We start from the raw sequence: 25,286 nt of genomic DNA, 5'->3' as shown, positions 1-25,286 counted from the left end.
ATACATACATACGTACATATGTATAAATAAGAGAGAGAGAGAGATACTCACATACTTTTTAACATCATGACTGATTTTGTCCTCCACAGATTTGTTGCATATTTTCACATATATTTCAGTCCTTAGTGGGGAATCAGTCAGTGAAATGTTTTGACTTTTTCAGGTGAACATCAAAGACTTCATTTACTTCAAACCAACTGATATTCCTGCCATGTTTTCAAAATGCTCAGAAGTTTCTCAGGGATGTAAATAAATATTTCTTATCAATCTATCAACATGCTTTAGAACGTCATTGTGAACTTCATAGTTACGTCAAGTGCTCCATTAGAACAAGCTGACATCTGGGAGTAAGAACAATTAAACGGACTCATAGTGGAGAATACTAAGCCTCGGCTGCATGCAGTAAACTGATTCAGTATTTGTAGAGCACAAGTTTTTTTTTTCTTAAGCTCTCATGATGTACATCACAGTGCACAATGATGTACAATTCAAACAGGCAAAGAGACAGGAAATATGATACGTCATTAACCTCCCATTCTATCAGCCATGCAGTAATTCTTAATACAGTGTTTCAGATTTAAATTGGCCTCTGGTGCTCACACACTCAGTTACCAGTTAATTATATCTCGGACATGGCCCCACAACTTGGTAATCCAAAGGTTCACCCCAAGCTCTGTTAAGTACTGAATCTCAGGCATTAACATCTTGCGACACAGCTTCCGATGTGCTTTGTCTATATTCTTTTTTAAATTATAGCCCATGATAGACTTCTCTCCGATTGGCTGCCAGGGCTGCATGTCTGTCTCTTGGATGCTGCCAGCTTCTACAGCATGGCCACCCTCAATGCAGATAGATGTCATCTCTTTGTTCCTCTTCTTGAGCTCTGCCACATCCGCAGCCATACGCTTCCGCCCGTACGCATCTACTTTCTTCCAGAAAGTTTGATTAAAATGCTGGTATAGCTTCCAATCAATAGCATTCCACTCAAGGGCTCTAGCTCTCAGCTCAGGAGTAAATTTAGACACAGTGGATCCCTTACGGATATTGAGCTTAAAGAAGAGCAAATCATCCATCTCCCAGCAGAGGGCATCCTTTAGCAGGATGAGTGATTCCTCAAAGTGTTCTACTAACATGACCAGCTGAAAACGGTCACTGATGAATTTGATTCCTTCTTCCACTCGCGGATCATTCATATCCAGAGAGTTGTCCAGTCCAAAGTCAAAAAACAGCAGATTCTTGAGGTAGTAAGAGTTGAAACTCTCTGGATCAAAGTACTTGTGGGGATCACGTAGGAACTCAGTCAGCTTGTCGTCACCTGGTATCTTCCAAGTAAAAGGCACCAGGCGGCCAAAGTAGTGGAAGGAGGATTCAAAAAGCTCTGCAGGGTCTCGCAGAATGGTGATGTAGGATGTGTCCACAGGCAGCAACTTGGACACTTCAGGTGCATTGAAGCGCATGTGATTACAAATAATATTGAAACACATTCCCGGTCTGTAGTCTTTAACCTGGGAGCGCTGGAAAAGAGATGGGTAGAAGAAGTCATTTCTGCTTTCGGGAAAAGCAAATTTGAGCTGGTGTTTCTCTCCAAATCGGAAAAGGATGTTAAGGAAGGTGCTGCTGGCTGTTTTGTGGGTCTTCATGAACATGATATCAACTTTAGGAGCACAGGTGTAGGCAGTGTCTGAATTGTTGATGGTTGGTTTGGGGTGGGACTGTGTTGGACGGTGGGCGCAGGAATAAGGCACCGGAACCCTACATAGATGAAAAGGAGAACAAACTATAAAGACATATGGGGTTTTGTGGAAATTATCTCTAAATGATGTGACACAAAATAAACAAAAGCATCAACCCATCGCACTTGAGAAACTAGAAAGAAAATATTTGTTTTTAAAAACAAGTTCAGTTTTGCATTTTTTAAATACTTAAATAATTGAATGTGAAATATATTCCTTGCAGACAAATGCAAATTTTACATGAGGGTTTCTACAGAACACATCCACACCATCTTACTCAGGCAGACTGAAGTGGACCTGTGGAGTGGAGAGGCAGTAAACAAGGATCATGCAGCTTGTCAGGAGTGTACCCAGGACCAGGCTTTTGCACATGGACCTCCATTGGATTCTTTGCTTGCCAGTCATGGTCCAGCAGAAGAACAGCTCACCTGAAACGCAGAACAAATCTCTTCTTCATCCTCATAATATGAGGTCTGTAAGATGAAATGGGGCCTGATTATTTAAAATCTTGTAGGATCATTCGATTCTGGATTTGACAAGGAGCCAATCAAGAGAATCCAGTAAAGGAGAAATATGCTCTCTCTTTCTAAACCCGGTCAATACTCCTGCTGCAGCATTTTGGATCAACTGAAGGCTTTTCAGGGAGTTTTTAAGACACCCTAATAATAATTAATTACAATTAAAATTGCAATTAAAATAATGACAGTAGTCTATAGTAATAATCAACTTGTTTCTCATCACCACAGGACAGGATATTTTTAATTTGAGAGATATTGTGCAAATGGGAGAAAGCGTCTACATATTTGTTTAATATGCACATTGAGCTACATATTCTGTTCAAAAACAACTCCAAGATTCCTCACAGCGTTACTGGAGACCAAGGTAATGCCATCCAGAGTAAGCATCTAGTTAGAAAACGTCTAACCATCTATATAAGATTTTTTGCGCATTGTACAATACAGCATCATGGATAGATAAAGTTGGATATCATCTGCATAGCAGTGAAAATGTATGCTATGTCTTCTATTGATACTGCCTAAGGGAAGCATGCATAAACATAACTGGAACTAATACAAAACCCTGTGGAACTCCATAATTAGCCTTAGTGTGTAAGAGGACTCTAAATTTACATCAAAAAAGTGGAGTCTGTTAGCTAGATATGATTCAAACCACTGCAGCGCAGGGCCTTTAATGCCTATGGCATGCTCTAATCACTGTAAAAATTATTTTTGGTCAACAGTAATGACAACATGCTCTGATTGCTGTAATAAAATATTATGATCAACAGTATCTAATGTTGCTCTGAGATCCAGCATGGTAAGTCCACTATCAGAGGCCATAAGAAGATCATTTGGAACTTTCACTAATGCTGTTTCAGTACTGTGATGAGCTGGAGTCAACCCAGAAAGATCAACTGGAGAAAAAGACTCTAGATAAATATCAGTGGTATTGAAAGAAGCTGTACACAATGTAATGTTTTTAAAATGGTCATGAGTATTTTTTTCTCTAATGGATAAATTTTTAGGCAGCACAATAGCAGGGTGGTTAGCCCTGTTGCCTCATGGTGAGAAGGTCCTGGGTTCCACAATCTTCTGCCTTTCTGTGTGGAGTTTGCATGTTCTCCCCGTGTCTGTATGAGTTACCTCAGGGTACTTTCCCATAGATTTGAATGTGAATGCAAATGGTTGTCTGTCTCTTTGTGTTAACCCTGCAACAAACACCTCTCATCCTACGGTAGCTGGGACAGGCTCCAGCACCCCTGTGACCCTGAATTTGCCAAGTGAAAGAATGGATGGATGGATTTTATTTGTAAAGAAATTCATGAAGTAGTTAAGATTAAAAGAATGCTTGACTCAACAGAGCTCTGACTTTTTGTCAGCCTGGCCACAATGATGAAGAGAAACCTAGAGTTCTTATTTTCTTCTATCAGTGAAGACGAGTAAGATGTTCTAGCTTTGTGGAGGGCTTTTGAGAAACAAACTACTTTCCAGGCTAAATCATGATCTTCTAAATTAGCGAGACAACATTTACTCTCCAGCTTACAACTTATCTGTTTTAAGGTGTGCATTTGAGAGTTACACGAGGGAGTCAAATATTTTCTAATTTGAGATTCTCTTTTCAGAGGTTCTACAGTATCCAGATTCAAATGCATTGAAGATGTAAAATCATTAACAAGATAATCAATTCTGTGGGATTAAAGTTCAGGTACCTGCTCTGCACTCTGCTGGCACAAGGCACTGAAGAAGATAAAACTGGGGGAATTATATCTTTAAAGTTAGTTACAGCCAGTGTTGGTCAAGTTACTTGAAAAAAGTCATCAGTAACGAATTACTGATTACTTCCCCCCAAAAGTAATCCCGTTACTTTACTGATTACTTATTTTCAAAAGTAATTAATTACTTATTTACTTTTTGAAAACACGATTTACAACCTGAATAGGTAATAAAGCGTTAGATCTTTCAGCCCAATTCTACTTTTTCTACATAATCCATCATACAAAATGTAATCAAATGGAAAAGTCCCTTTTTAAAACTTGTTTTATTAGTTTTAATCTTTTAACTTTATGCATCAAGCAAAAATTTGATTATATGCAACATTCTCTGACTGGAAGAAATTTGTTTAATATTCAAACCTATTTTCTGCACATTCCAGCACATAAAATTTTTTTTTTTTGGTTTACACTCACTCTTTCAAATAGATGCAAGTAAAACACAGCAGAAAATAAATAAAGCCAAAGACTAGCGGTCCTGTTGCTCTATTTTCACCTGTAAAGCAGGAGTTGGGTAGGCGGAGGTTTACCCTGGTGCAGGTGTGCCGCAGCGGTCAGTTGAAGAATCCGCGAGTTTCTCTGTGAATTTCCCATTACCTGGCAGCGCACTCGGTGCTTGCTTGGATGTTTAGGGGGTTTTTTCGCTGTAAAAAGAAGTTTTCTTCCCACGCACAACGGACACTAATGTTTTTGTCACTTTTTATGGAATCAAACTTAAAATAAGGTCAGTGCTTCCACGTTTTAAACTCTGCACGCTCATACTCTCTCCCGAACTTGATATGTTATCCATTGTTGATCTGCACAAGGCTGTTGTCACAAACTCGCACTTGCTTACGTCACTGTCATGAGACATTCTGCAAAAAAATCACGGTTTTAGTAACGCAGCGTTCCTACGGGAAAGTAATGGTAATCTAATTACCGTTTTTGCAATAGTAATCCCTGACTTTACTCGTTACTTGAAAACGAGTAACGCGTTACTTGTAAGTACTTGTAAGTAACGCGTTACTTGTAAGTACTTGTAAGTAATGCGTTACTGCCCATCTCTGGTTACAGCACCTTCAAAAAGACATGTACTGGAATGAAATGTATTCCCCAATTCTGTGTGATCCTTTATTGTAAATTTAAATGTTGGAAAATATCCGACAATAGAGGGTTTTGGGGAAATATTGTTAAATGTTCAGTTTCTGTAGAATAAGTTAGAAGAAGACCTAGAGTGTGGTTAAAGTGGTGGATGGGTTCTTTTACATTTTGAGAGAAGGTAGTCAGAGGTTAAGTTTAAAAATGCCATCCAGAGGCTTTCGTCTTCAGTATCTACATGTATGTTAAAATCACTCACAATAAATATTTTATTTGAGCACTAAATCAGATAAAAAGCCTGAGTAATCAGATGGAAACTCTGAGTAAGGCTCAGGTGGATGATAGATAACAACAAATAAAAAGTTATTATACAGTTAGTATAACTCAGGGGTGCTGATTCATTTAAACTAACATAATCATCCTGCTGTAACCAGGTTTCTGTAGGGCATGGTGAATCAGTTTGTTGACAAATGATTAATGCATGTTCTAACAGGGAGTTAGAACATGCATTAACCTCATATCTCACTGTTTTACTCTTTGGTACAGTTGTATGTGATATATTGGTCCTCCTGTGATCCTCCCAGAGAGAAATGTAAGCCTGCAACTTTGCTTCCTGGTCTCAACTCTGGATAGTCATGTTTTGGGGAGTTTAATCAATTTGGCCAGATTCATAAAAATGAGAGCTGGTTTATCCAAAGTGGGATGTGTGTCATCTGTCTTAACAAGACCAGGTTTGCCCTAGAAAGTTTCCCAGTTATCTGTAAAACATACATAATTATTTTTGACACCACTCAGACAGAAGGCAAATTAAGAAAAACATGCAGCTAAACACGTCACTACTGGTGCGAATGGGGACCAGAGAAAGCTGCAGAGTTCGATATTCTTTTGGCAAAGTTACACACTGATTTAATATTAATTTTAGTGACCTTCGATTGACTTAACCAAGTGTCTTTACTGTTGATGTGAATTATAATTTTACAAATTTATGTTTATCTTTAGCCAGGAGTTTTAGGGTTCCCTCAGTGTTGCCTGCTCTGGACCCTGTAAGACAATTATCTATGGTTGCTGGTTTCTCTAGCTTCACGTCTCAAAACAGAATCACCAAGCAGAATTTGTTCCTCAGTGGGTGTGTCGCTGACACAGCATAACAAGAACACTTGAAATTATTGATTTAGATAGTTTCTTGGTTATTTAATTGTAATTCGATTACAGGGACTATAATCTTTGTTCGGTTGTGTGTGCAGAAGTGCACACAAAAGCAAAGTGAAAAGAAAAATGCACCACAAAGGCAGGTGAAAGTTGCATTTGTCATTTAGGAAAGGAAGCACTGAATGCGTAGCTTTAACGGTGGTTTTGGTACATGTATTGCTCAGTGGGAACACTCTGACAGAGGGCAGGAACAACAGCTATTTTGGTTAAAATAAAAATTAAAGAAGCTCACTAATAGCAGGTTTACAAACCAGTAATTTTACATGGACAGCAGTGCTATAGTGTGGCCTATAATTTAAGGTGCTAAAGAATATGAACCCACAGGGAAAGGTTACACTTACATAGTTAACCTTGGCTGTCTAGTTTATTTAGACAGAGTTTCACTGAGATTAAGATCTCTTTTTCAACAGAGACCTGTCGAAGAGCAGGTAGGTACAGATCAATAAGTACAATCTTTCAAAATGCTCCAATGAAGTCAATGAATGTAGTTTCACAATTTGGTCCAGCTTGTTCAAATACATAAGCAGCAAAGTATTTCCACCTTTTCCAAGTTGAGTGTGAATAAGCGGTAACATACTACATACTGTATATAATGTAAGTGTATCTAATGAATATTTTAAACAGAAAGAATTTGAACTGTATGAGGAATGACAAAACAACATATTTGTTTCTCAGCTTCCTGTGAAATAAATAATGCATCAACACGGAAAGTGATATTGCATTCCCTCCTGCAGACTGCGATAAGGCGAGCCATCTGCTCACTCAGCTACATAAGTAACGAGTTGAAACTCACCACCTGGAATTTGTAACATTATCTGAACCAGTGTGAACCCAATGCATATACATTCTTTTAATTAAAAATTAACGACAGCTTAGCAAAACATAGTATTCTTTGGTATCAACTTGTCAACCACTAGTGGAATAAGATCGCTTAGAGAGAAAATTACCAAATTAAACTACCCCTTTCCACCCCCAATCCTCTATAGGTTTTGTACAGTTTTGTAGTTTAGTCAAATGGTTCCTAATCTGGGGTGGGGCCTCTGCAAAGTGTCTCAAGCAGTGTTGGGTGTAACGCGTTACTGTAATTAAATTACTCTACTTTTTCAGTGGAAAAGTAACTGATTACTGTTCATATTTAGGTGTTTTAATTACAGTTACTTACAATGTACTTGCGTTATTGTACATTTTCAGACTTATAGTGAAAGAGAGCAGGAGAAGAATTAGAAATATAGAAGTACAAGGACTTACAAGAAGTACATGTACTTTTGGTAACAGTTGTATATATGAATTATACAGAGCTGACCTCCTTACGGACAGAAGCATTCCAGAATGTTTGGAGGTCTCCAACTGGAGAGATTCTCGAATGTTTCGGAGTTGTAGGAGTGTTATGGCCTGGCCTGTAAATGTTCCAGTCAGTGACACAGGGAGGCATTTTGCCAGCATAGGACAGCTCTGTGTTGTGACAGAACTAAATTGCCTGTTATGTGCTGCTGCTGCTTCATAGACATGTCATCACTGTGCAACTCTGTTTCAGTTGCTGTTTACATTCTTGGATTACTGGTTCCTCTACCATCACGGCGTCAATTAAACACCATCCCACACAATAATTTTGTCTTCGTGAAGTAACAGCATACACAAAAGTTGCTAAAAATTATATTTTTATGTATAATGTAGAAAGATAAACCTATTACAGTGACCATTCTAATAACAGCTTTAAATTAGGTTTCCATTAGAAAATGATCATCTGCGTCCCCTCCTTTTCTGATCAAAGCATAACTCCTTAAATATTTTTTCTTTTAGTCATTATTAGGGATGGGTACCGGTGTCCGGTAGTAACCAGACCGAAAAGCAGCGCACATTTCGGTGCTTTTTTTTCCCTGAGCTGTGATACACTTCTAGCCAATCATTTTACGTTTCCGAGGATAGTAGGCGGGCCCAGGTGTTCTTTTAGAGCAGAGCTACAGATTAAAAATGTCCAAGGCAAAGCGGTCAAAAGTCTGGCTTTACTTCACAGCAAAATATGTAAACTCAGCAGCCTGCAACAAGTGCTTTAAGCTGATACAGTGATATTGTCAAAGGAGGTAACACCTCAAATCCTGAAACACCTGGCGACGCATAGCGTTTTTTTTTTTAAAAGCTGAGAAATGCACCGTATTTGATAGCTTGCTGTGAGACCTCACACCAAGCACATCTACTGCAGGTGGGTTGCCTGTTATGCAACATCCCCCAAAAACAGGAAGAGGAGAGTCCTGGCCCCTAGCCCTGCCAGTGTAGCAGAAATGATGACGGATGATGATGGCAGCAGCAGCCGGTCTTCTCTGCGTGAGTAGCTTAATGTTGTTCGTGTGTAATTGTTGAGTAGGCTAACCACGTTATTACATTAATGCATGTAAGGTGAACTAGCAAACATCATCATAGCTACATGCGGCTGTCCTCTTGTTTGATGGCAGATACTCCCTTCACCCTGGCTAAAAAGGCTAAAAAGACCAAAGAAAAAGTGGAAAACAGTTAAACATGAGAGGTTTAGGACAAAGTTTGTGTTTTTTCCATTGTTTAAGCACTGCTTCCAGCCAAGAGTGATACCATATATGCCCCATAGCTGCAGAAAAGGCTAACATTGTTATCTTTTTACAAAAAACACCTGAACATGAGAGGTTTTTGGACCAATTTTGTGTTCTCCATTCTTTAAGCACCGGTTTGAGCACCGGCACCGTTTCAAAAGTACCGGTTTGGCACCGGTATCGGATAAAACCTAAACGATACCCATCCCTAGTCATTATTGTAAGTCACACATGGCAGTGCGCGTTTGTCTGTGCTGAACTGAATCTGACAGTGTTTTTGCTGCTTTAGAGAATCCTGACTGTGAAGTACATCATTGCTTCTTGGTATCCACTATGTCAAGTATTCATCTCTTTTTTGGACTGAGGCCAGCTTTCGAATGAGGTTTAGAGCAGATCTAGCAAAAAGTCCATGCAGAGAAAAGTAACTGTGTTTGAAGTTGGGAATAGATTGTTCGCCTGCAAAGGTGCAGTGAAAACATTTCCCACAATAATATCAAAACACCAGCCTGGATAAATAAAAACTCAGTTGTGAGGGTAATGTTTAGATTTTCACTAAAGCTTGATTTATCAAAAATGCATCCCTGGGTAGGATCAACATTAGCATTATTTCACTTACTTTCCTGAATGTTTCCTCATCTATCATGGCTCTTAAGCTTTGCATAGCTGGACTACAAAGTTAGTTTTTTCTCTCTCCCCCATTTATATGAGAAGGAATTGAAAAGAAAGAGCATAACATTGTTTTAAGAGTAAACATTAAGGGTAACAATTACTAGATTTAGTTGAATCGCTGCATTTCATGCAAAAACACTGGAGAAAAGGTGTTGGAAAAGTACAACATGCTTAGAATTGAGATTTACTAAAAGATTATTGTGAAAAGAGCAGAGAAGAAATTCTTACCCTTATGCGCAAGTCCAAAGACAAACTAGTGGTAATGGTAATTTATTGACAATCATTTAGTCCGCCCAGTTCCCAAAAAGTGAATACAAGTTCATCTCCCTCTAACGGCTGTCCTTGTATCTTGATTGTGACAAAAACATGCCGCTATTGACCCAGCACGGTCCTGCTGTCCTATCACATGTCCTGTGCAGCACAGCTCATTCATCTGATTGCTGTTCCTCTTCTCTTCTTTCTCTCCACCTCTGTACGCACACCTGATGCTTTCAGGCAGCCAGCTGCCTCCTCCCTCAACTTGATTCCAAAACTGATCACGCTGAACAAAGCACTGCAGGGAAGCTCATCAAGCCACCTGTGACGTCAGTAATTGTGTCAAGGGACAAGCACTTGCTAGGAAGCGTAAAAGAGGAGGGGTGAGAGGGAGGGAGGTTGAACTGGTGAGGGAGGAGTGAGACTGTACAGTGCCTATTCAGTGTCTACATACAAAAGACCATTGAGTGTAGACACTGGAGTCTGAGCTGCAAGCTGATAGGAGGGGTAGAAAACAGCATAAGAGAAACAAATGTAGAAATCCAGAGCACAAAGACCGAGTGTACTAGTTGATCAAGGCTGCAGAGTATGTGTTGTTAAATTTTACACCACAGATCAGATATTTGATATTTATTTCACAACAAACCTGCACATAAGTTTTTCCAGCTTGTATTTACAAAGGATTGATCTTTTAAATCTCCCTTATCTTTATCTGCAATTCATTAACTAAAGGCTATCGATATTTTAACTCTACATACAAGTTATACCACACGGTACCTTCTGATGTGAAACTGCCATCCCAGGCAACCATTTCAGCAGAAAGTGAACATTACTGGAGCGACAAGTCTATCTGGCTTTGTGTACAGATGTTGCAATACGCTGTCAAGATACCGCCCAAAAAAAACTAAACAAAAAACAAAACCACACTACACATGAACTCCATCTTCCTCTAAACTGATTTCTCGGTTCTTGGAAGGCAGACTTGATCTGTGCTGGTCAACCCACATTCATCAAGCTCAGGCACAACACCGTTTTTGTTCAGCGGGGAGTGGTTCTGCCTGTAGGCAAACAGAGTGCCAGGCTGAGACTTGAACTGGGTGGGCTTGTGAGGAATGTAGATTTGGGTCCTAGGCAAGGGATGAGAGGCTGCAGCGAGTGTCAAACTGTGTGAGGAAACCAAGGAGTGGAGGGGTATGATGGGTGTAGCCTTTGCCCTCTGAGATGGTGCTTTGGTCTTGTGGTTCTTCGTCATTACCACCCACTACTTAAGTGTTAACCAATCAGCAAAGAGGTTCAACCGACAGCAGCAGCATGACCTGAGCCTCTGCAGATGTAAAATCTTAAGCCTTGTGTTAACCTTTTGCCATCTTGTCTGATCCATGCACAGCTTTAAAAAGAGATAGCTGCCCTAAAGCTACAGCCTCAAGGATAAATAATCATTTTTCAATATGGCGCCAAGACTAAGAGAATCATTTCTTCTTAGAGATGCAATATCACAAGTAACAGGTTTAATTCAGTCCGTTTAACTGTAAAATGTTTCGGTTACAGATTTTAAAATAAACAGGAAGTTGTATTGTACAATACAGAAAAGTGGAGCACAGATCAAACAGTTACTTTTACAATAATAATCACACAACTAGCATTTGTGACAACCTGCGCTGTTTGAAGTTCTGCAGAGGTCATTAGAGTGCATGTAGCACGCAGAGCTCTACTGCACTTTCAGGTTTTATGGTATGTAAACCTGCAATGCACTGAGTCTCAAAGTTAAAAAGAAAGTCAGTCTGAAGAAGGCACCAGTTATTTTCGGGCCTTTTTCTTTTTTGCTTTTTCTGAATCATCGTGAGCCTTCCTCTTGGCAGCAAGCTTGTTAGCCTGTAAAAAGAGAAGGAGCCCAGTTAATGGAAGATACTCAACACCAGTTACGCAACCATTTTTAAGCTCAGTGAACTCAGCGGGGGTCAACGCTGGGCTGCGCCGTTCTCTCCGCAGCGGCTACATAATACTGGTAAACACTGTGGCCTGAGATAAAATGCTCAGTATCAACACTAAAATATTCAAAGTTAAAGCTTTTAGGTTGAACAAATATTCTTAGCGAAGCGGCAATGTACGCACCTCACGGACTTTTCTTTTCTTTCCAAACATGATTTTGTCATAGAGGTACTTTTCCTTTTTCTTCATCATCATGATGGCCAGACGCTTCTCCTCTGCTTTCTCCTCCTGCTCCAAGCGTGCCTTATTTTCTACCTTCAGCTTTCCAGGTGTCACTTTGACATGTAGAGACTAAAAGGGAACGAGACGAGTCAATAAAGATTCCAAAAGATCTAAAAAATAAAATCACAATGACAAAGAAATCAGGATCTGACATATCACCTTGCCCTGGGATCTTTGTTCTTCCATTTTCTTAAGGTTTTTCTCTTCTGCTACTTCCTCTTCATCATCCTCTTCATCACCATTGTCATCCTCTTCTTGTTCTTCTTCCTCTTCCTGTTCTCCCTCCTCCTCCTCTTCTTCCTCATCCTCCTCTTGTTCATTGCCTATAAAAGGAAGAAAAAGGAATTATTTAAAATTAGTGCTGCTGACATTTCAATCCTGTGTGCCTATATTAAATATTCACGCTGTGAATATTCATCTTTTATTTTCATTACTGTGTGATGCCAAAGTGGCTTTTTAGGACTCTGATCAGATAAACTATAACCTCCACAAGCTGTCTCGCTTACAGTTCTTTTAGTATATCACAACATTTCGATCCAGCCACCAAGAAAAATTTAATCATCCAATTAAGAAATGCTGGCAGTAATTATTCACATAAGCAGACCATCAGAACAGTTCTGTGTTAAAGTCTCCAAAACAACCCAAAAAAGGAAGCAAATTATTAAACTTTTTTAATCAATCACAAATATCAATTACATCCATTCAGATTAAGAGAGGCCGTGAATGTCTATTTAACTCTCCACATGACATTTTAAAAATTCTTTTATCTGTTTTCAGGTTGTTACATGGCCTCGCTCCAAACCACCTCTCTGAGTTGCTGCACCTGCACTCCCCTTTCCTAGTCGCTCAGATCAGCTGACCAACTCCTTGTATATGCCGAGGACACAGTGCAGGCTCACAGGGGACAGGACTTGGTGTAGTGGCTCCCAAATAGTGGAATTTGCTGCCATTTCACATTAAACAGGCTTCTTTAAAAAAAGGTTTTATTCAAGTGTGTTTTTCTTCCTATGTCCAACCCTTTGCTAAGTGGTTGTTCTTTATAAATAAAGTTGGCTTAACTACTTGATTATGTACAATACTCATAATTTTATGATGTAACAAAATAATGACACGAGACCATGGTTAGAGGTTATGGTTATCTTATAATTTTCCCTCCTATGCATCTGTTGTTCATTCAGATCTGAAAGTATTTTTTGTTTGTTGTTTTTAAAACTAGGACTCTGATCAGAGGGGAAAAGTCAGCGAATTGTGGGCGTGACCTGCATACACACTGAGATATAACTGAACCACACCTGGTTTTTCTCCTCGCTGTAAGGCCATCATCTTCAGTTTCTCTGGAGGCACATAGTCACCTTCCTTCTCCTCCACAAACGGAGACAGGTGAGGGGGTAGAGTCACCCCAAGGAAATAATCCTCCACAGGCAAGAGAATTTTGGCATTGACACAGTCGTATAGCCACTGGGGTTGGATGTAGTATCTAAAACAAGCAAAGGTTTCGAAAATCATCTGTTATGATGGCAAATAAGTGCATATTTTCATGCGTCTACTATGTAATAATGAGAATACAATCTTGCTCTTTGAGGATTTTTTTCTGCTGCAGGATCAAGGGGTGGGGAGATGGGAAATATTCCAGTGAAAGGAGTCATTGTAAAAGTGGGTAATGTACATGAATGACACACTTCCTGTCTCTAGGATTACAAATTCTATGACAAAATCAAATACCTCTATAAGGAAGAAAAAAAAAAAAAAACCTTCTCATACATGATGAAAAGCACAGCATTTCTCTACCTGTTGATATACTGTTTGCCAACACTGGGCCTGTCAATAATTTGATGGGTGATGGTCTCATCTGTCACATCGTATGTGCTACCAATGCACACAGACTTGTCCCAGGATACCTGACCTCCAAAACACCTGAAAGGCAACAGAAATACACAAAAGTGAAAAAGTCAGCTTCAGGCTTCCGTGGACGTTTCTTTGCTTCACTGTAGCATCTCTCGCTCACCTGATGACGAATGCCAGAGACTCTCTGGGAACTTCTCTGTTGAGGTAAAACTTGAGTCCCTCAAAAAGCTTCTTCTGAGCTTCTTGCTGTTTCAGTTCCTTTTCCCTAGCCTCCATCTTCTCCATGTCCTCCTGTAGCGAAGAAATAAAGGGAAAACATTAATTATTCTTCAGGGAATTTCTATTTACAATTAAATCAGAAAAGTTTAAAGTCATTGCTTTAAAAACAAGCCAGCAACTAAAAGATTATTTTTTTAATTTTTTTTTTAAACAACTTCCAACTTGTTGATGTATTATGGTGTCTGATCCATGACAGAGGAATTGTGCAGCTAGATTTATTAGGATTACAACCTTAAAAGAATTCCAAAAGGCAAATGTAAAAAAGCTATGTAAAAAGTACAACTCACAACTCGACAATTAATACATTTACTTATCTCTGAATTTAAGTTGCTCAGATTTAACTAAAGAATCACAGTCAGGTTCAACAAACTGTCTGAACCGGTGTTAAATTGGTCAGCAATGGTGATTAGTAGACTCTTTGTTATCTCAGCTGGAGCTGATGCACTTATACATAAAACAGTGGTTGGTGGCATCTGATGACCAATCCCAGACCTGTCTGGAGACTGAAATTTAACATATGAAAAGCAATTTAAAACCAATAAAAACATGTGACATTTAATTAAATAATCAAGGGTAAAAGCAGAAACTGTTGTGTTGTGACAATTTATATCACACTGACTATGCATGCTTTGAAGTCTAATAGAAACGACTACTCAGATGTTGGATAACCAGCTTTAAAGTACCTTATAAATAAAGTTGGCTTGGCTACTCTATCATATGTATAATACTCAAAGAATACAAAATGTAACCGAATATTAGTGCAGGCTTCATCACATAATTTCCTTAGGGATTAAAGTAAAGATTAAAGATTTTCTTGCATCTTTTTCCACCAGCTTAGCTTGTAGTGTTTGTTGCTTGCAGTATTACCAAGCTACTGCTATGCCTCTGCTGACTGGCTATCTTAAGACAGCAAAAACATTAACATCTCCATAACCAGCTCCTTCAGAGCCTAGACATGGCTTTGCTTGCCTCAAGATGTGGCACACAGCACCACTGCCTATTCATATGGGTGGCAGCACTAATTGCATGCATATGGAGTGGATGACCTGGCTTGCCATGTGCCAGTAAGAAATGGAGTTCAATGGTCCACAACTAACAGACAAAGTCCTAGTGGTGAGATGCACTGTGTTATCCTAAAATCACCAATCAGATGCCACTGATAAGCAGTAAGCTACGACAGCTTGCCCTTGGGTCTACGTAGACTCATGGATGGCAGAAGCTGATTTTAAAGGAATGCAGTTTGTTGCATCCCCGTGGACCCCCCAGCTCTGAAATGCAACCATGGAAGTTTGCAGCCAGTTTGCTCACTAATTCCAGGTTAGGAGAATTGAATTGGCTTTTTCACCCACAAAAGACCTTGAGCATACTACACCTATATCTTGAAGGGTAGATGCATTGTGACCTTACTCCTGACAACCCAGGAATAAAGTCTATGGGACCCTGAAACACCTTCAAATATTAACCCTAGCCAGCGGGCAAGCCCCAGTGTGATGCTCCACTCTGGAAGCAAAGGAACTAGAGCATCTTGTAGACGGAGCTGGTCTTTGTGAACAACAGTGCAACCTGTACTTCATCAATAGGAAGTACAGGTTCCTTTATTCTGGTCAGCCTGAACACTAACCACATAACAGCAATACCATCTGTTCCAAGTTAAATTCGTGTTATTGGCTTGAAAGGGGTGTCCTCAAGGATTACCACAGCCTCACTGACTCCGACTAGAGAGTAATACCATCACTGCTCGTGCACCAACTTTCTAACTATAGACTACAGCTACAGTATCATAAATGAACCAACAAACATCTTTGAAATTTCATGCAGCCAGCAGAAAACCACTCAAGGGATTACAGTTCCTTCCTCTGAGATTATATGTCTGTGATCAAGACTCATTGGGGAAAAACCAGAGGGTTTAGTTTGTCTCTAAAAAAAACAAAACACCAAGCTCCAAAGGAACAGGGGGTGTAACTTTCCAGGAAAAGTGACAGGTTAGTAGGCCGCTTTAATAATGTGCAGATTTTATCTGTTACGTTCTCAGAACACACAGGAACGCCCGGATAAGATTCCAAAGCTCAGGTAAAATTAATACACCAGGAAGTTACACCTCATGTCTAAGTAATAATTAAGTCCTGAAGTTCCCTGCTTTGTAGTAAAGCTAATGTCTCAGAAGCACTAACATTTTTCAACCTAACTGCACGAGAAATAGACAAACAAAAAAGTTAAATAAAAATATCTGTGTCATAAAAATATATGTCATCAGGCATGTAAAAAGTTTGAAAAGAAGCCAGATATCTATAAGATCAGCCACAGTTTCCACAGTTGATCTGTTAATGCCTTAACCCCTTAAGACCGGTCGGAGTGGGCACGCTCCGTTTTGCGCAGCCATTTTTAAATTCCTGTAGAACTGGAATCACATAAGCTAGCACAATCATTTTTTTGCATATGAACCCGGAGGAGTTGTACTTGCATCTTATGCATTCAGCTTGTCCTATGACACTGTTTCCTTCCACATATAGCTTTGAAAATAAATTGAATAAAAAGCATTTGCAGCAACAACAAGATAATATTCCAGAAACACGTTTTGCTGATCCGATCAGCTGTTCATAACACTTCCTACGTTGGAATAGATGTCAGCATGTCCGCCATTACCTGCCCGGAAGTGACGTCATTTTCGCGGAAAATGTAGGGTTTTGTTTTAACTTCAGGGCCTTATTTTTAAAAGTCATGTTTGACTTTTCCGTATCGTTTCTGGGATGCTTCAAACAAAAATTACACTGCTGGAAATAGTTTATTTTGATGCACATGCTGTTTTTTGGGGGTAAATTTGCATTATATTTATTTTCGTTTTTCCAGCAGTATATAAAAATTGGTGTATCTAAAAAACAAAAAACACAACTATGAAGACACTCAAAATAAATTTCCTGTGGTTCGAAACCATTTTGTGCAACTTTTGTGTATTTAGTTTTGAGGGATAAACTTCTTAAATTTCTCAAACTAGAAATATATGTTAAAAAAAAAAAAAACAACCCAAAATGATTTTCATTTTGTAGTTTATTGCACGTTTTTGCAATTTATGTAGTTACTATGCACTTAATGCATATATATTATATAAATTTGGGCTATAACGGTTGTATTGACATATAGCAACTTGAAACAATCCCAAAAATGGCTCTACAGCAAGTAAAAATATCAAGATAAGCTCTGGCAAACTTGGCTCTATGGTAGGTCTTAAAGGGTTAATAAAGCACTTTAGTCTGAAAGCTGTAATGTTGAAAGATCATTCAGGTGAGTTGACTTGAAAACTTTATAAAAATACAATCTGTTATTCTAATTTTTTATTCATAAAATTCTCCCGATTAAGTGCCCATGCTTGAGCAAAAAAGTTTTTCCCCCTCTGTAATTGAAAAATTGTTACACAACTGATTGTTTCAGTGGATGAAAATACTGTTTTATTAAACTGAGAACGTATTACTAAGACTTAAACTTTTTAATAAAAATTAAGAAACCCAACAAACAAAAAAAGAAGCAAAAAAGCAGAACTGTCTTTTTTGGCAAAAAACCCAAAAACACGCACACACAAAACAGAATATTTAAATAAATAAATTAAAGCAGAGTTTGAACTACCTACTACTCCTACCTATAATTATAAAAAAGCAGAATGAATTGACAAAAACAATTGTTAACTTCAAATCAGTGACAACAAGCTTCCCAGGATTAGAAACATATCGTCAGTAGCAACCAAACAAAGCTGTAAATCCCTTGTATCACAGCTTCAAAAGATCAAATGATGTAACCATTAATGTTTAACCTTAGAGACCAATTAGAGCAAAAAGAAAGAATGAAACTATTTTCTAAGATAAGATAAGACTTTAATGATCGGACGGGGGGGGATTTGTGTGTTATTACAGCTCATTTAGAAGAAGAAGTGTACCTCTGGTGCAAATTACTGACCTCTGTCATCATTTTAAGTGGGGGAACTTGCACAATCGGTGGCTGACTAAATACTTTTTTGCCCCACTGTATATACAACAGTAGCTGGGGTTCTATGTACACTTATACACAGTATGTGTTATGGATAGAGGGTTGTGGAAATATGCAAGTAATAAATTTAACTATTCTACTACTACTATCCCTGTGTAAGTAACATATCTATAAGTACCTGTAAACATAGGCATGTACATGCTCAATTACATTGGTGGGAACTACTGCGTTAGCGCAGTTAGCTTGTTAACGTGTTAACGCCATCCAGCCCCACGGTAAGTCGTTAACGGAGATTTGCCGCGTTATGGCGTTAATGTCATTTCAACGAGATTAACGCTGACAGCACTAGTGGGGACACAACGAATATGACTGCACACTTATGCCGACATCATCCTAGTGCAAAGACAAGTGGAAGCAGACAAAACCAACGAGCACGCATGCTACAAACTTTACCCGAGCAATTTACCATGACACCACAGTATCGCACACACGTCCATAGATTTATAAGAGGCATTATGCATGAAGTGGTGATCTGTGTGTTTTGATTATATTTCTCAATAACAAATAGTTATGCCTTGCCTGAGTAAATCGTAAGATACATGTGATGTGTCGTGTTTTGCAAGTTAGCTTTCTTACCCCTTCACTGGGAAACTGGTCCGGTTGAGCCTCCTCCTCATCTGCAGAAGAAACCACGCGTGCCAGACTGGCACTCAGAGCTGACAGTTTCTACAAAATCAAAAACAAGGTAAGCACAAGTGTTAGCATTTACACCTCAATGTGTGCGTACTTAATAGATTTAGTTAGTTTAGTCAACAGTTTAATTTAAGCATGAGGCTTTTAAAAACATGAGTTTACACAATTTCTCTATTAGCATACTGAATGCTTTTAGGTAGACTACATGTTGAGCTCTAATTAAAGTGTCTGAAATGATATAGGGCAAGACCTCATGTTAAGTGTACTGTATGTGTAAGTTAAAATAATACACTTACAAGTTGCTTTATTACAGACACCATAACTGTTTATTTATGCAAATACCTAATCTGCCAATCACATGGCAGCAACCTTTCTTTCTGGCCAGGCTGGTGATGTCAAGGCAACAGAAACTTGAATAACCACTTATTACAACCATGGCAGAAGAGCATCACATCAATTTCGTGTAAACAACATGAAAGCATGGCTCCATGCTTCTTTGTATCAATAGCTCAGTGGCGAAATAATAATGTGGGCCCCTTAACTGGTCATCATTTAAACCCCACAACCTACCCGAGTATTGCTGCTGACCATGCTCATCCCTTTATGACCAGTGTAACAATCTTCTGATGTTTTCTTCCACCAGGATAACACACCATGAAACAAAGCTCAGATCATCTAAAACTGTTTTCAACCTGAGCATGACCATGAGTTCAATGCACTTAAATAGCTTATAGAAGTCAGCAGATCTCAATCCAATAGAGCTCCGCTGGGATGTGGTGGATAGGGAGATTTGCACCAGGGCTGAACAGCAGACAAATGCACTAAAATCTCTGAGGAATGTTTCCCCCAACTTGTTGAATCTATGCCATAAAAAAACTCGGGCAACTCTGAAGCAAAAAGGAGGTCCAACCCAGGCGTAACGCAGTGTTTCTCAAACTTTTCACATCGAGTACCACCTCATAAAATATATGGCTCTTGAAGTACCACCCCTATGACCGACATTAAAGTACAATTGTATAGGCCTACTGAACACCATATACAGTTTACACGAAACAATTTTATTTCTTATATGAATGTTATTTATTTTAACTGTCAGAAACAGAATGTGACATGTGATAATAATAACAACAACAACAACTATACTGCATTAAAACATTCACAGCAGGTAGGATATCCAATCTTTAAGTGATGCCGCATGAACCCTGCTTCTGGGTACTCTGCGTTTATTAAGGCTGTTGGGTTTTTAACATGTTTTACTGCTTTGTATTTTATTCTATTTCATTTGAACAAGCCCCTAAAAAAGTCAGTGATCACTGTCCGCCTGTCTCGGTTTTTATTACCACTAGTCATTTTAAAGCCCGGTTTTTATAACCTTATGATTAACTACACCCCAGCCCATGCAGCAATATATTAATGACTAACCTCGCATTGTGGATGGATTATCGCAGTTGTTCTCCTGACTGAAGTTTGGTCCGTTTACAGCAGGGGTCCCCAATCCCAGTCAACGAGGACCGGTGTCCCTGAAGGACATGTGTCCTTGATCCAACACAGCTGATTTAAATGGATAAATTACCTTCTCAACATGTCTTGAAGTTCTCCAGAAGCCTGGTAATGAACTAATCATGTGATTCAGGTGTGTTGACCCAGGGTGAGATCTAAAACCTGCAGGGACACCAGCCCTCACGGACTGGGATTGGGGACCCCTGGTTTACAGCATCCTGCCGTGCGGTTACATTTGTCCCTAACCATCAGGAACCCTCACGTTAGCTTGTAGCGAGTGGGAAAATGTTAGCATTCATCCTCCAGCTTCACTGTTTTTATATTATGCTAACCATAGCTGTGTAGCTGGCCACCACATAGTACATCATTATACACCAGCTAGCTAGGACTGGGCAATATGTCCCCAAATTCATATTTCGATATTTTTTAGCTGGATGGCGATATACGATATATATCTCAATTTTTTTTAAAGTCATAAAGTAAGAAAAGAGAGTTCTTAGTCAAAGCTGTGTTCCAGATGTCACACAGGCACTTTTGTTAACATACAGGCCTTTTTTTCGTTTAAAAAAATTACTCAAAAATAAATAAATACATTATTAAATAATAATGCTTGATAAATAAAAGAAAACAATGTTGTTGTTGTGCACAACAAAAAGCTCACAATTGTGCAGTCAAAATGTAAACTAAAAGATGCTGAGCATAATAACAAAGAGACACATTTCGCAGCTGCTCTGTTCCGAAGTTCTACTGCGTGACTGACAGCCTGGAGTTTGAAATCCGCTTCGTGCCATTTATGGTCCTTATACACACAATACGGTAATAGACTATGTGCACGTTAGCATATGCTACTTCCGGTGCGAAAACTCCTGTTGGGAGCTTGATTTCCGGTGTCCTATTTGCGCCTTGTTTACGGTCCAAAACAAGTTAAGCAAATGAATGAATCAAGCGGCGATTTACATTTCTATAGATGTCTTGGGCATTTACCCAATATATCTGTAAATGATGTTCATCGACTTGTCGATATTTTTTACCCCCGCGCCTCAGAGCAAAGGGATTCAAATGTTATATTTCTCAGCTGTCCCTCGTTTATCGCGGGTATTATGTTCTAAAAATAACCAGCGATAGGTGAAAAAAAGTAGCCAATTTTATTTTTTGACAGTGCAAAACCTTTCGTGGACATACAGCACTGCACTTAAGAGTCACACTGCTAGGGATCGATGCAGCGATTCTGTACTGTACAGGAGAGACGTCACGGAGGAGATCGTCTGCAGCGATCAGGACGCAGGACACAATGTGACGTAAAAAAAATAATAAAAATAAGCATGCAAACTTGCACTAAAAAATAAAAAATAAAAAAATCTGTGAAACAGCGAGGTGAAAGGTGAACTGCGTTATAGCGACTATACTTGACTAGCTGATATCGACATAACGGGGGAAACATCTGGTTTGACTATTCTTCACCTGTAGTTTGAATGCTGAACATTTGCCTGTTTAAATCATAAGACCAGTCACTATACAGAGATGTGTTTCTGAATGTGGACGATGTGTCTTCTGCATGCAGTAATGCAGTTCTGCTTGTGTTGAGTGATGTAAACAAGGGATCGATCTAAACTCTTTAAACGTCAAAATTGATCATTAGATTTTTTTTATGACACAACAGTGGTGAGTGTTCCCACCTTCTGCTCTTTGTAACTTAACGCGATCTTTCAGTTTTCGAGTTTTGGACATGATTTTGGAGTATATCTTCGCAGTAGCGATTGACCGCAAAGTAAAGCTACCGGAAATTTACAACCCTACATCCGGTCTCAAACCAGGAAGTTAGCATTTTCTCGTGCACAGGGTCTATACTACGTTGAAACACAGTACGTATTACTCCGCGAGGCTCCAGACTACGGTAGCCGTAATGCTCCGACAATCCATCAAGCGGTGCAGCTCCGTAGCTTAGCAAAGTCATATTAAAACATTTTTTGACAGATTGCTGAGCGCTGTGTAACACATAAAATCGGTTTGCGGTCATCAAGCACAGAATTCATACACAAGGCGTGCTGTCAACTTTTGAGAAAATGAAAGGATTTTAGGCGTTAGCATGATTAGCTCGTTAGCACGGTTAGCTCGCTAACACGTTGACGCCGTCCAGCCCCACGTGCGGGGCGATGCGCGGTAACTCGTTAACGGAGATTTGCCGTTTCCATCTTGTTGGTGCCTGCAGGTGAAGCGATGGGGGAGGGGGAGTTGTGTTCAGTGAAGGAGAGAAGCAAGGCCGAGTAACGTTGCGTAGAGACAAAAGTGGACGCAAGAGAGGCAAACCTGCGGCTCCACAAGTATAATTATAACGTAACATAGACTATATCGATATAAAGGATATTGTCACATCTTCTCGTATAAAAATATATCGATATTTAAAAAAAAAGCAAACAAACAAAAAAACCCTCAATATAGCGCCCAGTCCTACAGCTAGCCCAACTTCAGCAACCCTACAAAGCCACTGCTGTTTAGTTTTGTCTTCGTTAATGTCAGAAGTGATAGCAGAGTTGTACGTTTTAATTTAATCCCTCAATCAGAACATGGTATCATGGCGTGTTGGGAGTGACTAGTTATCTCCAATCATGCCTTGGGAACATGTGTTGCCGTTTAAGCGAGGAAACTTGTGTTATTTACATCTGTTATTTTTGCGTGACTCTTAACTGTTCCTGTTAATGCTACAGTGTAAATGCATTGGCTGACTGAGTGGGTGAGTTCATGTAGGGAGTTATTGAACCTCTGAAGCACTGTGTAGTACAGCGAACTATTCAATAAAGAGCTCCCCCTGACAACCCCACTGGATATAACCTAGTAAGGAATATGGATCATATTCAGCAGAGCACAAGTCTAAACTTTATAAATGCACATTAGCACATATCCCAGTTTTATGTCTCAGTAAAGCTGAGGGAAAATAAAGACGACTCCTGCTTGAATAACAGAATGCATTGTCTTTACAGATTGGTGAAGCCAGGAAAACAACGTACCCTGTGCTTTAAAAGCTTGTTTTAGAGGTCACCTGGGACATGTTTTTTCCCAAAAAGCATCAACAACGCTTTTACTATCCTTCCTGGAGAAGTTGTGTGACCGAGTTCTCTCTGCCACTGAAGTGGTGATATAGTTTTAACAAAACTCCAACGCTGCTTTATGCTGGATGGTTTAAGTGAATTTATTCTGTCACTCTGGATAACCAACAAGCCTCCTTTCAATGTAATGAGCACCACAAACAAAAGACATCAGAGGTCTTTTACACTGTTTAAAACAAAGTGACTCACCTCTAAGTAACTTTCTGAATTCATGGCATAGTCATCCTCACTCTCTTCCTTAGGCTCTGACTCTCCATTACTGTCCAGCTGCAAAATGAGAGGCAATATTAACTGAGGGCAGGTCTGGTTTATCATAAATCCTTTTTTATATTACAGTCCACGATACCTTTGGTGGGTAGACCAAGTTGAGGGAACTGTAGAGCCTGAAACTGACAAAGCCCAGCAGAGTGGTGTACAACTCTGTGAATGTTGCCATTACTCTGTAATCAACATCAACGGGGTGCTGAAAGAGAAACAAATATTAGTTTGACCAAATTTCAGTGATACATTTATAAGTGTGAGTTCAATCAGAGTCCCTTCCAACATAATTTTTAGTATATTCTAATTTTAAAACAGACAGGCTGCTCACAAGTTAAAGCCATCAGCAAAGTCAGTTTTCTTGTTCATAAGTGCCACACATTTTCTGATTCTTAATGAGCAGGCAAGACATTAAGGACAATTTTTTATTTCCAATGTTGGCCTGGCAACCTACATTATAACCCAACAGTAATAAAGTGACTGTTTATTATTAGCACTGTCCCTGTTGACTGCAATTTGCCAAACTGCACTTACATCATGGGAGAACTGATATGGCACCACCCATGTAATGAGCTGTCCCATCACCTCAGCCTGATAATATATTCCCTTGATGGAGAGGAAAACCTATCAAAACAGAAACGTTTAGCACATTACAGAAAACAGGTCAACCAACTCTCACAGAGTCAGATCAATAACAGGCTGGTGAACTTGCACCTTTCGGAGAGAACGTGATGCGATCACATAGTTCATCCACTCCACAGTGAGGCGTCTGCACAGCTGGATTGTCTGCACATGACATTTTCCTGTTCGAGCAAAAGTGGAGAAGAGGAAGCACATGCAGAGGGCATCGTCGATATCACGGAGGGCATCAATGAAGGTTGGATACCTGCCAAACAAAGAAGCACAAGCAATATTTATGAGGTTTTGTTTTGACAAAAACATCTTACCTTTGAAATAAAAATAAAAAACAAAGATAACTTGCATATTAAAAGCTGTTAAAAAAAAAAAAAAAAAAAAACTGACAGACTCTGTTCTACTGTTACCCTACAATTTCAATTTAATTCATATAGTGGCAGAGAAAAAAAAAGAAAAAGAGATCAACTATGCCCTCTTATGTTCAGTGTGGAGAATAACCACCCCACCTTTCTTTGATGATGTGATCCAATTTATAGGTCGGCTTGTTCTCTCTCACTCTTTCCACTGCAGACCACTCTGTTTTTCCATAAGCCTTCTTAAGCTTACGCACAAATATCTACAAGACAAAAATAAATGTTGAAAATAACAAAGGTACCAAAAAGATTGTCAACCAAATTGAAATCAAACGATAAACCAAAGACATGATGAGGAAAAACTGATTCAAGCAAAGTGATTTAAATATCCTTTTTATAGAGGTAAAGAACACTAAGGTACTGGTTTCTTATGTAATATACCTTGTACTCTCTGAACTTTCCAACAATTGGCTCATGGAGCAGAAAGCGGATGTCTTTGAGCAGGTAGAAGGTCCTTGGGGCTGTAGATCCCTTGTTCACCTTCTTCTTGTGTTTTGGCTCATGAGGGTATATGCCTTTGAGAATGCAAAGTCGCCTGAAAATTAGAGAAGAGAAATTATTTGTCTGCAACAAGGCTCCTTTCTGAGAAAGGCTGGAAA

At 39.3% G+C, this 25,286-nt stretch overlaps 2 protein-coding genes across 2 annotated transcripts; both read right to left on the bottom strand.

Annotated features, from left to right (window-relative positions):
• Positions 1-35: 35 nt before the first annotated feature.
• Positions 36-9,766, bottom strand: gal3st1a (galactose-3-O-sulfotransferase 1a). The gene is made up of 3 exons (XM_005722225.1): positions 9,747-9,766; positions 2,011-2,161; positions 36-1,752 (listed from the first exon to the last, which is right to left on the bottom strand). Exons 2-3 carry the CDS (start codon positions 2,136-2,138, stop codon positions 609-611), a joined length of 1,272 nt encoding a protein of 423 aa, XP_005722282.1. The 5' UTR covers positions 2,139-2,161; positions 9,747-9,766; the 3' UTR covers positions 36-608.
• Positions 9,767-11,266: 1,500 nt separating this feature from the next.
• Positions 11,267-25,222, bottom strand: pes (pescadillo). The gene is made up of 13 exons (XM_005722223.1): positions 25,069-25,222; positions 24,781-24,890; positions 24,353-24,524; positions 24,173-24,262; positions 23,727-23,843; positions 23,570-23,647; positions 18,720-18,809; positions 13,990-14,120; positions 13,773-13,898; positions 13,277-13,461; positions 12,144-12,307; positions 11,886-12,053; positions 11,267-11,645 (listed from the first exon to the last, which is right to left on the bottom strand). The coding sequence occupies exons 3-13, from the start codon at positions 24,473-24,475 to the stop codon at positions 11,571-11,573; spliced, it is 1,347 nt and encodes a 448-aa protein (XP_005722280.1). The 5' UTR covers positions 24,476-24,524; positions 24,781-24,890; positions 25,069-25,222; the 3' UTR covers positions 11,267-11,570.
• Positions 25,223-25,286: the final 64 nt, after the last annotated feature.

The sequence above is a fragment of the Pundamilia nyererei genome, unplaced genomic scaffold, assembly GCF_000239375.1.
Source record: "Pundamilia nyererei isolate P.nyererei 1_Seehausen unplaced genomic scaffold, PunNye1.0 scaffold00006, whole genome shotgun sequence".
Taxonomy (NCBI): Eukaryota; Metazoa; Chordata; class Actinopteri; order Cichliformes; family Cichlidae; genus Pundamilia; species Pundamilia nyererei.
The sequence above is the reverse complement of the archived record's forward strand: the minus strand, read 5'-3'. Positions and strand labels throughout refer to the sequence as shown.